Source organism: Cygnus olor, chromosome 9 (genome assembly GCF_009769625.2).
Source record: "Cygnus olor isolate bCygOlo1 chromosome 9, bCygOlo1.pri.v2, whole genome shotgun sequence".
In the NCBI taxonomy this organism is placed as follows: Eukaryota; Metazoa; Chordata; class Aves; order Anseriformes; family Anatidae; genus Cygnus; species Cygnus olor.
Window position 1 is genome coordinate 5,380,569 of NC_049177.1, and position 14,319 is coordinate 5,394,887.

The 14,319-nt window shown below is 43.8% G+C and overlaps 1 protein-coding gene across 1 annotated transcript in view; it reads left to right on the plus strand.

Moving 5' to 3' along the window:
* The window catches only part of EPHA4 (EPH receptor A4), a 99,281-nt gene that overhangs the window by 50,602 nt on the left and 34,360 nt on the right, over positions 1-14,319 (plus strand). Inside the window, exon 5 of the mRNA XM_040566876.1 lies at positions 1,352-1,690. Within this exon, the coding sequence (XP_040422810.1) occupies positions 1,352-1,690 (339 nt within the window). The remainder of the gene's footprint in view (positions 1-1,351; positions 1,691-14,319) is intronic.

The following is a 14,319-nucleotide window of genomic DNA, read 5'->3' on the forward strand; positions in this document are numbered from 1 at the left end:
ACTGCTTCATTTCTGTTCGGGACAGGACACAAGGTAAAATATTGTACCTCAGTATTGTGCGTGTAGTCAGAGAGCCATTGTGCTCAGCCCCAGAAGTGGCTGCGTTTTGATGATCAGTGAAGCTTTTTGTGTTGTATAAAATCCTTCATCTATTTCATGGGGTTGCTATGAATCATTCCTGTTAAATTTAAGGATAGAAAAAGTGTGTCTCACCTCAACTGTATTGAAATTAGATTAAGGATCACAGGATTAGCTCTTCTGCATTTTTGATGTGCATATTGGTTTGGCGCCTGCAGGGACTGGAGCATGTAAATACAGTTTCTGCCTGTGCTTTGGCTGCGGAGCGGGCAGGGCAGTGCTGGAGGCAGTGTGCCTGGCTGGGCAGAGCCGACCGTGAACGTGACAGCAGGTTCCTGATGGGCAGCGAGGGGCTGCCGCCCTTGCCCTGCGCCCAGCGTAGCCCTGTCTGGTGTGGAGGGAGCCTTGCTGGATTCCTGCCTTTGCCTCTCTGCCCCGATCCCCCAGTCCCCATGCTGGGGCCAACTGGCAGCTACTGGGCAGCATGCTGGCAAGGCACAGGCCTCAGTCTCCTGTCTCTGTGGTGCCAGAGCTGATCTCTCTAAGGCTGTATCTCTGATGCAGCCTTATTTCTGAACCTGCTGTATAGTTTCCTGTTCATTCTCGTTTTCTTATTTCAGCTCTTCTTTCACTGTGTTTTCTCCTCCATTCTTTAATGTTCTCCAGCACTGCCCTGTTGTAGCCTCCTCCCTCCTTCAGAGCTGTAGTTCTCTTTCTGCCCAAGTCTTCCTACTGCATCCCATAGGTTGTATCTTCTCAGAGCGCCATGTCCAGCTCTTTGCTTGGTTGGCTTCAGTATTTGCTGAAGGTGATCCGACATCAATTTGTCTGGAAAATATTGCACTTCTATTGTTAAGAAAAGAAAAATATTGGGGGATCAAGACTTTCAGTGGGTGTATGCCTGTATGTAATGGAGGACCCTGAAGATTTCAAATAAAGTAGGAGTTTTGTGCATTTAATGCTTTGCTTGAGAGATCATGAAAAATGAGTGTAAAGTAGACCAAATACATTTTTAAGATTTCATAAGTAGTATAAATAGTGCAAGTAAAGAATACAGTTTTTGTTTGATTGCAGTACTGGGCTTTCAGGTTAATTTAGAGCTGGAAAATACTGTTACTTCATGAAGAGATTAGAGTTTGACTCACTAGTTAATTTTTCATCTTCATGAAGAGCACAGAAGTAAAATTCTGCGTAGTCTCCGCTGTCATTGACTTCATTGGGATTGTACACACAGTCTTTCCAGTTACTAATGATGTGGACATCTTCTTTCTAGGCCCTCCATCTGCTCCCCAGAACCTGATTTCCAACGTCAATGAGACATCGGTGAACTTGGAGTGGAGCCCCCCGCAGAACAAAGGTGGTCGGGAAGACATCTCCTACAACGTGGTGTGCAAGAGGTGCGGTGCGGGTGACCTCAGCCATTGCCGGTCGTGTGGCAGTGGTGTGCACTTCAGCCCCCAGCAGAACGGCTTGAAAACCACCAAGGTCTCCATTACTGACCTCCTGGCGCACACAAACTACACCTTTGAAGTCTGGGCGGTGAATGGAGTGTCCAAGCACAATCCCAGCCAGGACCAAGCTGTGTCAGTCACTGTGACAACTAACCAAGCAGGTAGGAACCTAAATACAAATTTTATTCCTGTCTCTTTTGCCTGTTTTTAGGAAGGCTGTGGTTTCCATTAAATTTAGCACGAGCTAATGAACACAAGGATGCATAACTGGGTCAAACCCTTATTTTCTAGGTTATTTATATGGATAGTTTAAATTCTGTAAAGCTAGAAAAACCGAGGAGGGTTTGACTAGCGTAGCTGGTTGCAGAGCTGCGCTGCACCACACTGTGAGGACACTGGGAGGCATTCTGCAGAAGCAGAACAGCACAGCTGCCGTGGGCATCGTGGAGGGGACAGAGCTAGAGCCACTCAGCAGCTCTGCCCTTTGCCAGGGAGATGCTGCATGTGGACGTGGACGTGCCCTTGGAGTTTGCAGAGGGGCAAATATGCGGCAGGGGAGCGCAGCATTGTGCTTCTGCCTGCTCCCAAACAGCGCTGTGTACGATTCAGAAAGAAGAATGAGTCGGTTCTTGCTTGCCTGCATGCTGGCGCTCTTCTCCGTGCAAAGTCAATTAGATTCTGTCCTGTTGTTAAATAAATACCTCCTTAACCTGCTGCTAACAACAATTCAATTGATCAGACCTGGCATTACTTGAGAAATCCCATATGAGCTTTCGTCTTCATGCTGCCTGATTTTTACATTTCGCTCATCTGGGAGAGTGAAACACTGTTTCTGTCTATACCTGATTATTTCAGATACCCTAAATGCTTCCAGTTTTTTCAGTTCCCTGTGTTTGACCTAGCAAAGGCTGCAGCAGAATGGGGTTTAGTTCTGATGATCATGTCTTTTTTTTTTTATTTAATTACATGAAAACTTTTATTGTTTGCAGATAGCTAGGATTTCAAGCACAGGGTTCCAGTTCAATTTTTAATTTAATGCACAAAATTATGTACATTTGAATATGACACTCTTCTATATGCAAATTAGATATCCAGACTGTCAGACTGGCTACAAGACTGTCAAACCTGTTATCTAATCACTTGCAGCACTGATTGCCTTCAAGTCCCATAAACATTGCAGGCATTCAGCACCTTAAAGCGTAGCTTGTGGGGTTATCTTTTATCTGTGGAGTTCTGGTGTATGGGACAATATGAATATTGTATGTTCTGAGAGTACTGGACTACATAAATACTGTGAGTTCTGTTTCCTAGTAGAAGCATGTGAAAAATAGGTACGCATAATCAAAACTTGCAAATCCTAGCTCTAGTCCACTGCACTTCAATATTAACCATGAGAGGTGTGTTTAATTTTGCAGTCACAGTTGAAAATAAAATTGTAAAGTCCACATTGAAGCACCTTTGAAAATCTGGTCCTTTTCTTGTTTGTTTTTGTTCTTTATGCATACAGACGACAGTACAGTGATACAGTATCCCTTTTAAATTATAATTCAAAAATCCAAACTATTGTTTTGCCCGGTGAAAAGATGATTAATAGAGAACAGAAACTATTACAGAGATGTAGGAGAAAACTCCGGGAGAATGCTGTCATATGCTATATGAAAAGAGAAAGTTGAGAACAGCAGCACGGACAGTGTTTTTGTGCTACGAATGCCTAGCAAAGAGAGTATTTCTGACTGATTTTGGCATGTGTAAGGATTAGTGGATGCATATATGCATGAATAAGTGAGTGGGATCCATCTACCGTGTGAAAATTCTACCATCTTACGCTTTAATATGCAAACCAAAATCTGATTGAATATGCAAATAAGAATTGATTTTGTTTATTATCCATGAGTAGCAGTTCTTCACATCAGGAAATTTGTATTTTTGCCAGCATTTCCAATTATGAGACATGCCCAGTCTATCAAATGCTTCAGAGGGCTGGAGAGAGCTGTACCGGTACACATGAAAATTAACTCCAAGGTGCTGGTGTTCTCCTGTTCTTCATACATCTTTGTGTATTCTGCTGCATAGAAGATCTAAATAGAAATGTGTGATCTAAACGTATAGATCTCAACTAAGATAAATAGTCCTTACATATGCAAATAATCCTATTGATTTCAGTGAAACTACTTGGCTTGAGTATAGGTTTATAAAGTTGGACCCTTGGGTTTTACAAGTACTGATCTGTTTAATCATAGTAAATGTGTGTCTGGGGTGCAGTAAAATTCCAGTGCCACTCATTTTCTTTCACTATATTTCATTATAAAGAAATCATGTCATGATAGAGCACTGCCATAGGTATGATTTCGATCTTGCACCTTTCTCATTCTAATGTAAAGCTACCTTGGTTTCATTGCAGCAGTTTTTAATTTAAGAAAGATTAGAGCCAGACTCCTCCTTTAATAAAATTATTTCCCTCTTTTGCTAATAAAAACAAGGCTACCAACACTGAAAATCTATAAACTGCTCTACTGTTCTTGCTATCTATGGTTGTGCTTTCCAACATTTGATAGAAATGAAATGTTGTTAGCATGGTTCTTTAGTGATGTGAGCAGTGTTTTTGGGTCATATCCCGGGGAATTGCTTGCAAGAGGTGCATTCTAGAGATAAAATCAATAGGGATGATTGGGACTAAAAAATGCTTCATCTTACATACAGTCTCAAGCTGACCTCCCAAATACGCAACCATGTAATCTGAAGAAAATATATGGAAAATTTAAAACACAGTTTTTAATGTTGGAATCAGAAGTCCTATTATTTGTATGTTTGCTTGCATTGGTGCCAGCCCCTAAAGAAGGCATGCGTTTGGAGGCAGACAGAAAACAATGAGAAATCAGGTACTGGTGTATTCAGCATGAAATTGAAGAAATGTGTTGCAATGACATAAAAGGTGCAGTTGAAAGGCACAGGTGCTTTTTTGTTTGCTTTTGCCACTTTACTCCTGGAGATAGTGAAATGAGGCTGTTTACTTTCCGCCTTTGTTTAGAAACTCTTTTCAGTTTCCAATTCTGTAGAAAAATGTTTAAATGAAAATAAGCTTTTGCCATTCAAAGCGGGATCAAAAAGCATTTGAAAAAGTATTTTTCCTGCTTCCTTTGAAAAGGTCCTGGTTTTTATAGTTTGTTTTTTTTTAAGAGAATCTAAATTTCAGGCTTTGAACCAAGTAAAAATTTCTATCTCTTAGTGAAACACTTCAGTGTTGTGACATTTTAAGAATTGTGAATGGTGAATTCAGCTCGCTATTATGCATGTTTAGTATAATAATTTTTTGATTTTTTTGAGATGGGAGCTGCCGCTCTTTTCCCATGTAAGATTAAAACAAAATTAAAAAAGCAAAGGATGAAGCCCTGAGCTGTGGAAACTTGCAGCGAGCACCTCATCACAGTGAGTACTGGGAAATACTGATACTGAGGGTCGCTACTAGCAGTGGTGGCTTTTGTGGCTGGCTCTTTTTGCTCAAATGAAATCAGCACTTTGCCCATCCCTTAAAAATGTGAAATGACTTGTGGAAGAGATGCAAACCAGCAGTTCTCATATGGTGCTGCGAAGAGGCTGGTTTCAATGAGAAACCCTGCCAGGCAGCTGACTGAACAGTTCAAAAATCTCCAGGCTCTTTTTTTTTTTTTACCCTACTAAGGATAATGCTGCGAAGCTGTTCAAAATTAAAAGTAAATCTCTCAATAAAGAGACCTTGTTCACAGCAAGCAGGAAGCTTTTTTTTTTTCTTTGCCTTTTTTTTTTTTTTTTTTTTCCCAAAGAGGCACTGCACACTTTATATTTTAATAAAGACCACAGCCTGACTTCTTAGGTGTCCAGCCAGGTTCGCTGTCAAGTGAGCCGCGTGCGTGTCCGAGGGTGCCGCACAGCAAGGACCACGTTTTTGTACGGATGCTAAAGGAGTTCATAAGGCAGGGGAGCAATGGTGGGGGGAAACCTACACAAGCTCTAAATGAGATTTAAAATCCAAACTCATTCTGCTGCTTTCTTTCCTCCCTTCTTTTTGTTTGTGTTTTGTGAGGGATGGGCTTCCTTCTTGCTCCTTTCGTGCAGGAGTTAAACGCTTGATGTTTCTGAATAAAAGGCTGCCTGGTGATTTGTTGCCTTGTTAGGTACCTTGGGCTCGGTGGTCTTTAAGTAGACCATCTCAGCTAGGTAGAGGAAGGATGTGCCAATTAGGATGAAAAAAAGAGGATAAATAAATAAACTTCCTCTTTCTCCCCCTGCATAAAACTAGCAATGTTTACGCTGCCTGTGCTCAGGTTCAAGAAGGGATCTTTCTTATGAATATTTCAGGCTCCCCATCCCATTTTTTCCTCTTTCTCTTCTCGCTTCCCTCCCCACTCCTTTGTCTCCGATCCCCCACACCTTGCCTGTCTAGCTGTCTGTTCGCCTGTCTCAGAGCTGCTTCGTCTCGGCGGCAGAGCGGCGCGGCTGGTTGTGCCGCAGTCCTTCCCCCTCTTTTGTATGCTCCCCTGGTCCCTCACTGTCACTCAGAGCCCTGCGGTTGTTCAGCAGCCACTTCCAGGCAGGAGCTAAAATGGGTCACGGTGCCACCAGGACCCGAGCCCCGCTGAGAAGACCCACGTGAACCCCGTGTTCTTCTGGGACAGGCGGCGCTTGCGATGACAGAGCTGCGGTGAACCCGAAATGCGGACATTCAGTGCAGGGAAGGAAAATGTCAACTGCTGCTCGGGTTTATTCGGCCTTTAGGCTTGCTTGTTTGTGGACCTACTTAATTCCATTGGTAAAAACAACAAATCCGAACCCCCCTTGATGCTGATCATGCTTTAAGTTAGAAATGAGGGGGGAAGAAGTGGGAGCTGCTTGCTTCCAGATGACCCACAAGTTCCACTGGACCCGTTGGTAGGGGAATGTATTCCCATTTTGCGTTTCGGTGGGTCTTTGAAAGCCCACGTTCCCTTTCAAATGTTGATTAGCATTCCTCACGTGTTGTGCCGAACGGCACGGAAAATGCATATAAGGTCTTACATGCTGCCAGCGTGGTTTAGCCCGTGCAGAACTGAATTTGCAGTCAGTAAAAATTCATGGCCATACGTTGCCCTTGGTCAGTGCGCACTGCATATATCGACAAAGTAATAGTTGCTCAGGCAGATCAAAAGCAAAACATGCCAAAGCCAGTAAACCTCAGGCTTTCGGTATTTTTTTTTTAAATGTGTTACTTTCCTAGATATTTATAGCTTATCTATAAAGAACTGCTATATAGCAAAACATCAAAAGCCATCGTTAACTAGGTTTCAAGTGCAGAATTTTCTTTATGTGACTGCATGAATACTATTAAAACTACTACTAGAAAAGAGAAATTAGCAGATAGTCCGAAGATCAATCCGTCCATCTGATTGTCTAAACTCCATCGTGTTCTTTGAGTACAGTCCTGGTTTCAGTAGAAATAACAGCAAATAATTTCTTTACCCTGAGAGGGAATATAAAATTTTTTGATTTTTTTACGGTGGAGGACAGAGGCAAAGCAGTGTCGAGCTATTGATACCTATGCGCATCTTGAGAATCTTACCAGCAGGGAGGTGGTCCAAGAAATTAATTTTGCTTGCAGAAATAGCAAGCTCTCTAGTTGTTCAGAGTCCTGCAGTTTTACGCTCAGCCCTTGCAAAGGTTTTCCTTTTTTCCTAAGAAATCCTGGGCGCTGCCAAGGGTGGGCGAGGGCCCCCGCTGCGGGGCATGGCGATAGCTGGTCCCGGAGTTGATGTAATTTTCCTCAAAGGACTTGCTACCAGCACGGTCCCACCCTTTCCAGTTCCTTGTTCCCTGCAGCCAAAGGATACAAACAGCCTGTTCCAGGAGGCCTTTCCCCAGGCGCACAACCCGGGGGGGCTCCTGGTGCTGGTATCTGGGGTGTGTAAACACTCGCAGCGCCCTGGCTCCCTCCGTTCCCCCAAAGCCTGATTTTAAATAATCTCTTGGCAAACAACGGCGTATGTGCCAGATGTCCAGAGCTCTGGATGTGTTCGATACTTCTGGCTGCTGTGGTTTTTTTGCCTGCAAAACGCCAGGCTAATGGAAAAGGGGAGTTGCAAAGGGGCGTTTTTATTTTGCTTTAAAGGTGTTTGTACTGAGGATGATGGATCAGCAATCTCCTTGTTCCTCAAATGGAGCTGTGTCAAGCATCTATTCAATAGGTAAAGAGATTCAAAACTCGTAAGCAGAGACTTAAAAAAGGGGTGATATGTGAGCGTGACACTCCGGGTGATTTGTTGCAGCATCTTGCCGAATTCCGGGCTAATTGTATGCAACTTTCTCATTTTGAATCTCAACCGGTGTGCTTTCTAAGGCTTTGCACTGATCTGCTAGACATAATTAGCAACCGCTCCCCTGCTTTTCCAGCAGAAGGGCTGGGATGAGCTGTCAGCTGCCGTGGGGTTTCACCTGCCACAGCCAGCGAGGCGAGGTGCCAGTGGCGCAGGAGGACGAGCGGCCGTGTCCGAAGGAGCTGAGCTGTGCCTTCCCTCTGCAGATTTACATCCAAGGGAGTTACCGCAAGGGCTTCTAAAGCAAACCAAATAATGTCTTTTGGGAAACCACAAACCTTTCAAATAGAAACGTGGTGGGAGATCCACAAGGAAGATAAGTGATCCCAGCACAGGAAATTTGGGAATTGTGTGGAAGCAAACGGTCGGGAATACTTCCAAGTCGGAAGTTTTCAGTGTTTAGTGTGAGATTTCTTAGTGTCTCGGGGATGTCAAGTGTTGACCATTTCAGATTTCTCCTCTTGCACGTTTAATTCCTTGTGTAAGATAATGTTTCTGAGTAAGGAGCTTCTCCAAGCTGGCAGATGTAAGTGGGAGTTTCTTATTAACGACTCCGTGTTCTTGGCCAGGCTTTAGCTGATGGCCTGTAATAAATGCCTAGCTGTAAGTATACGTGCTACTGTCTTCAAAACAAAACCGGGAAAACTATTGTTGGGAGGGATTACATTATTATTTTAAGGTAACTGCAGCCTTCCACAAAGAAATAATAATTAAAATAACAACTGCCTGCTTGCTGGCAAAGCTACCTGCACCACCCATTTCCATGAATTTGTATTCAAGGTGGGGAATACAAGTCTTGCTCGGAAGGAAAAAAAAAAAAGTGCTTTCTAAAGATCCTTAGTAAATAACCAGCTTCAGGGTTCAGTGAGCAGCTTAGACAAGTTGCATGTCAGAGAGTGCCAAGAAGTAATTGCAGCATTTAAATAAAAGTTTGGTCACATTTTTAAAAGGATCTCATGGTTTGCTGTGGAAAATAGGGCTTGTTACCTCAGGAAAAAGGTGTTTAATTTCAGGACTGGTTAGCATTGAACACGCTTGTAATTATATAAATTAACTTTTAAGAGGCATCAAATCCGATCAAATTCTGGTCTCAGTTCTGTAGGTACAGATGAATAGTTACTAACCTGACAGAGATCAAGGCATGGTCCTGGAGCTTTCATTTGCAGTGGATTATTTAACTGCTCGTTTCCTTCCACCGGCAGCAGGCTGACATTTCGCATTCTCCCAGTTTGCCATGCAGCCTGAGCGCTCCTCTTAAATAGTTTGCAAGGAAATACTTTCATACGGAAGGAGGCTTCGCCTAGGAGTATTTGTGGCTACCAAATGTTTAGCTGGGCTTCTAACTTTTCTAGTTCTTTTTGCAGCTGACTAAATTAATTAGTTGGAAAGCAGCCAGAAAGACAGCAGAGCCCAGTCTGTAGTTGAGCAACAAGAAAAGGCTTCGGAGAACTTTATCAAAGCTTCCATTAACCCCCTGCTGATGTCCTCAAACAGGATTTTTTTTGAGAGAGTGGAAATACAAAAGCTAGGCTGCGCAACTGTCCCTGTGCGTCCATTCCAAGGTTTTAAGTCCGCACAGTTACTAATTAAAATGCCACGCAGAGTAGCACAAATAAACACAGCTAGTCCCCGAGCGCCCAAGTTTCTGCCCTGGCGCACGGTTTGAAGGGCAGGATGCTGAGCTGGCCTGGCAAGGGTGGTACAGCAGCCTCGGTCGGTTCAGATATTCCGTCTTTGTACAAGGAGTTGCAAAAAGTGTGTCAAGCCCATCCATATGCATGAAGCCCTATTCCCAGAATGCCATCCCAAGGCAGCCAGTGATTTTTTATTTATTTTTTTGCATAGCATTGCGTTGAGCCATGAGGACTAAATAGAGCTGTGGCATGTCTGCTGGATCTCTGTAATCATGTTTGCCAGGTTTTGGCGGACATCGAAATGCTGAGCACACGAGTGAATACTGCTCCTTTCATTGAGAAATGTCACTTCAGATTTAGCCCCACGTGTGAACTGGCGTGCAGGGAGCGCTTTATTACTACGGCAAGGCTCCGCTGGGCTTCCCCTCCCAAACAAAGCAGGCAAATGTATAGACTCTGTCTGCAGCTACTTGAAGGATTTCATGGCGTCTCCTTAGATTAACGTAATCTGCCCTCATTACTAAATTCAAGAACCGGGATCCCAGCAGTCTTACAGTGCACTCGAAAAACAGGTTCAGGGTCTATGGAAGCTGTAATTTGTGAACTGCTAATAACAAAAGTTACGTGGTTTTAGATTTTTTTAATACAGTCTAGAGAGGCATAGGAAGCTACAGCATCTGTATTTTTATCCCCTAGGTCATTTACATTTTAAACCATCCCTTATAGAAAAATCCCTTATGAACTTAAAAGGAAATTATAAGTTCTTTCTCAGCTCTCTGAACTATTCCTCTAGAATTTATTAGGATTTTTATCGCTGCTATCGAGTTCTATCACCTAGTCTTAAAAAGAAGATTGACTGATTCTGATTTTTTATTAAATGCTTTTATTGTGCAAGAAAATCTCTGTGGTTTTGTCTACATTAAAATCCATTGAAAGTATCCATGGATTATTACAGAGAGAAAACCCCTTAAATTGTAATGTGCTGTGGATATAAATGTCTTTCGGTTCAGAAGATTTCTGAAGACTAAAAGGAAAGCACTGAAGTTTTTAATTAACTTTTTATTATTTTTAATTTTCTATATGCTATTAAATGGTCACATCAATAAATAATAGGACAAGACAGTTTTGGCTAAGTAAAATAGGAAGGAATAGTGGGCTGGAAAAGATACCTCCTCTGTGAATTGAATTTTGTGTGGTGTCCATTTATTTTAGCTAACAAATAAAGGCATGATCTCGAGACAACCACTACAACAGCTCCCTGGGAAGATTGCACTTGTCTAGATAACATAGTGCGTTCTTTAAATCTGTCCTCTGAATCAGCCTCCATTTATCTTCCTTAGCATAAAAGGGAATGCAGATGGAATGGCTGCATCCTTCCCTCTCGTTTATCAGGTCCCGTGCGTGTACATAAATAAGGCAGAAGGTGAGTGCAGCATGCGAGTGGCTGAGTGTCCAGTCCCGCGGTTTGGGAGCTCGGTGGCAAGGTGGCCAAGCGCGGTCCTGGGGAGCTGCAGAGATCTGCGGGCTCTCCGTCATACTTCAGGCAGGACATGCAGCCCCGGCGGTGTGTTTCCAAGAGCATTTCAGCCGCTTACTTTCACGGCTGCTGATGCTGGAAGTTAAAGCTGTGATCGTGCACGTGCTGGGAAGGACTGGTTTTGAAAGGAGTGGACTGGGCTTGGAGGGAGGCTTCATTAGCTCTGCTTGCAAATGCACAGTTTGTCTTTAACCGGAGAGTATTTTTGTACACGGAGCTGCAAGCATCACTGGCAAGAGGGGCTCTGCAGCACAGGAGTTTCCTAGCTTATTTAGAGTCAGAATGATCCTTAATGGAGGTTATCAGCTTGGCTTCATCTGGATCAAGTAAGAAGATAATCAAATTTGTGGACCTGTAGATGACAAAACAGACCTGAAAGCAAAAGGATGAGCCTTACAGGGAGGGCACGCACAACACTGAAAAGTGCTTTGCATGCTGTCAGAGGAAGAAATTACTTCTGAATTTAAGATTTTGGGTGAAGATTGTACTTTTCATTGCAATCCCCATCCTGGCCACCTCTCAGTTGCACCCCATAAGTACCCTCCTGAGCCCTGCCTGCCCCAGCAGCGCCCCGGGGCTCTTCTCACCAGGAGCCAGGGAAGGCTCTCGGGGTCCTCCTCCCACTGTACCACAGCTTTGGCACTAAAAATGAGAGTCCCGACTCAGAATACAGAGCTATCTGTGTGATGGCTGAGTTAATCTGAGATTAGTGTTTTCACAGGCTTTTATTTGCCTGGCGTACTCAGTACTCCTCTAGGAAATAAGCGTGGCAGATCTCTTTGTAGAACCCCAAATCTTCATAACCTCCTGAGGTTGATTATTTTTTTATTCCTTTTTTTTTTCAGGATTGAAACTGTTCAGACTTTGTAATGGCACTTGCATTGCACGGGAAGTTTTACCAGCCGTCTTTCTGACCATTTTCCACTGAGGCAGCCACTTTTAATATTTAATTGCTTACTCCACTTGGGGTTTTTCCAATTGACACAAGTTTTAAATGAATAATGCACTAGTTTTCAGTATCCGGCATAAACCCAAAATAATGAAACCCCTATGTAAGTTTAATTATGTGCCACCTATGATGTAGTCAGTTACTGACATCATGAGCTAAGATTTTAATTTCAAGGCTTGTGTGTTTCAGGAAGCTTAAGGCTCTTCCCCAGTTTGTCCCTCATCACATTATTTTTTTTGTTAAGTGCACAACAAACTTCAGGTAGCTTTGCTTTTCCAGCAGCACTGTGGGCAGAATATAGTTCTCTCTCTCAGCAGCTCTATTTAGGATTTTTAATTTCCTGAAGAAATCTGCCTGTTGCAGATGAAGGAAAATGGGCTTAATTCACTTTTGATGAGAGGACCTGTGAGAAGAGCTGTGGTTGGGAACGCCCAGGAGAACGTGGTGTGCTGCTCTCTAATTCTGATACTTTTCCAAAAGCATGAAGTATCTTCTTTTTCCCACTCAAGAAGAGAGGATATTTGGTGGCACAGAAGGGTTTGTTGCTGTATGTAGAAGAGCTGTGGGTCTCCAAGTGCTGTCAGAGCGGTGTCCTTCACAAAGTGCTACCAATGTGAGCACAGAAAACCTAAACCTTGATTCAATCCTGAGAGTCCACAGCCCAGAGACGGAGGTTGTATTGTGTTGAATCCATCTAACTTCTGTACTGAAGGTGCTTTACCGGAGTTCCCGTGAACTCTCTGAATGGCAAACATAATTAAAATGTACAGGTCATCCAGCTGAAAGGTTAATGCAGAAATGCTTGGTGCTTCTGCACCAGCTTCTTCTGTGTGATGGACCTTAAAGTGAAGTTCCTTATCTTTGGTGACTTCAAAACGAGTTATTACACTCAAGTGTTAAAATGGGAATTATGTTTTTTATTGTCAGGTGAGCCCTGGGTTTTGGTTCTTTAAGGTGCCACAGGCTCAGGAGGGCACGTTTGAAACCCAGCCTGCAGTTGCCACTAGAGCCTGTCACTTCGGTGTGTCACCGTGGGAGGAAAATGTTTCTGATTTTATTATCTTTTCTTCCTCCAAGATTCTTGGCATTTCTGATGTTGGGTGATTGATCTGAGAAACCCAAATGGCAAAGTCTAACTCTCTGCTATTACTGAAGCACTTCAGAAGCCAGGATGAGACAACATGGCCAAATCTATTTATTAAAATAGCAAATGCTGCTTTGGGAAAATGAGTCATAACATTTATTTATTTATTTTGTTTAGAAGATGCTTCAATATTTCCAAAGCATGTAAGTGAGTAGGGACAGAGGCTTTTATTTGTCTGGATTTCAAAGAGGCTTTCGAGCAGTTCTTTTTACAAAACCTCATATTCTTAATGCTGTGAGTAAGTGACAGAGGAAGTTATTTAACAGGTGTATATCTAGACATTCATGTTTCGAGTAAATAAAAAGGAACCATGTGAGAATGAAGGAGACATGTTGCCTTAGGTACTGAATCCCCCGTCTGCCCCTCGGTGGATTAAGCTTGATGCCATAACTGTTGAGGAAACCGCGTGCTCAGGTGGCTTGGGATAAGAAAGGACCAAAGAGCAGACGTGAGTCTTTCTCTTAACAGATGCAGGCATGAAGCATCAGAAGAGAGCTGTCCTTTGCAATGTGAGACAAAGAGTTGTCCCTTTGGGATAGTAATAGAGCAGAGTCAGTATTTTCAGTATTGTTTCATTGATTGTTGATGCATTATTGTAAGTGGTTGAACAGCTGCACGCAAGGAGTGGTTTGCAGGGCACAGAAACAGCACGACACTTCGCTGGCCCTGTGGAATTTAAGAACAGCGGTACCCCCACTGTCAGCTAACTCACGAAGCACGTGCGGACGTGGCCCACCTCCTCTGGGGGAGGACGGCGAGGAGGAGTAGCTGGGTGCTTGCTTGACTCGAGGAGGGGCTGGGGACACGGGCATCATTCGGGGGCACCTGGTGCATCTTCGAGGGTAGCTCTGGTTTCCTTGTGGAAGGAGCTGGAGAGGAGGTTGTTCTGCAAAGACAGCTCAGCAGTCCCCTCCTGTGCAGCACTGCGGAAGTGAAGGACAGGCTGGTTCTGGGGAGGAACAGCAGCCTGCTGTGGGTGAGGTGGAGTTGCCCTGTGGGGATGGTGGTAAGTGGGTCAGATTGCTCTGGACTGCTTACTTTGAGAGGCTGGAGAATGCCCTGCTTCCAACAGCACGATCTGTTTTAATAACAGGAGGTTATGGTCTCCAGTCCTCCTTCTGCTTTCCCCAGTGCCGCTGCACCCCGGGGCGATGCACGCTGTGTCCCCGCCAGAGGCTTCTGGAGGTGCTTGCGGGCTCAGCC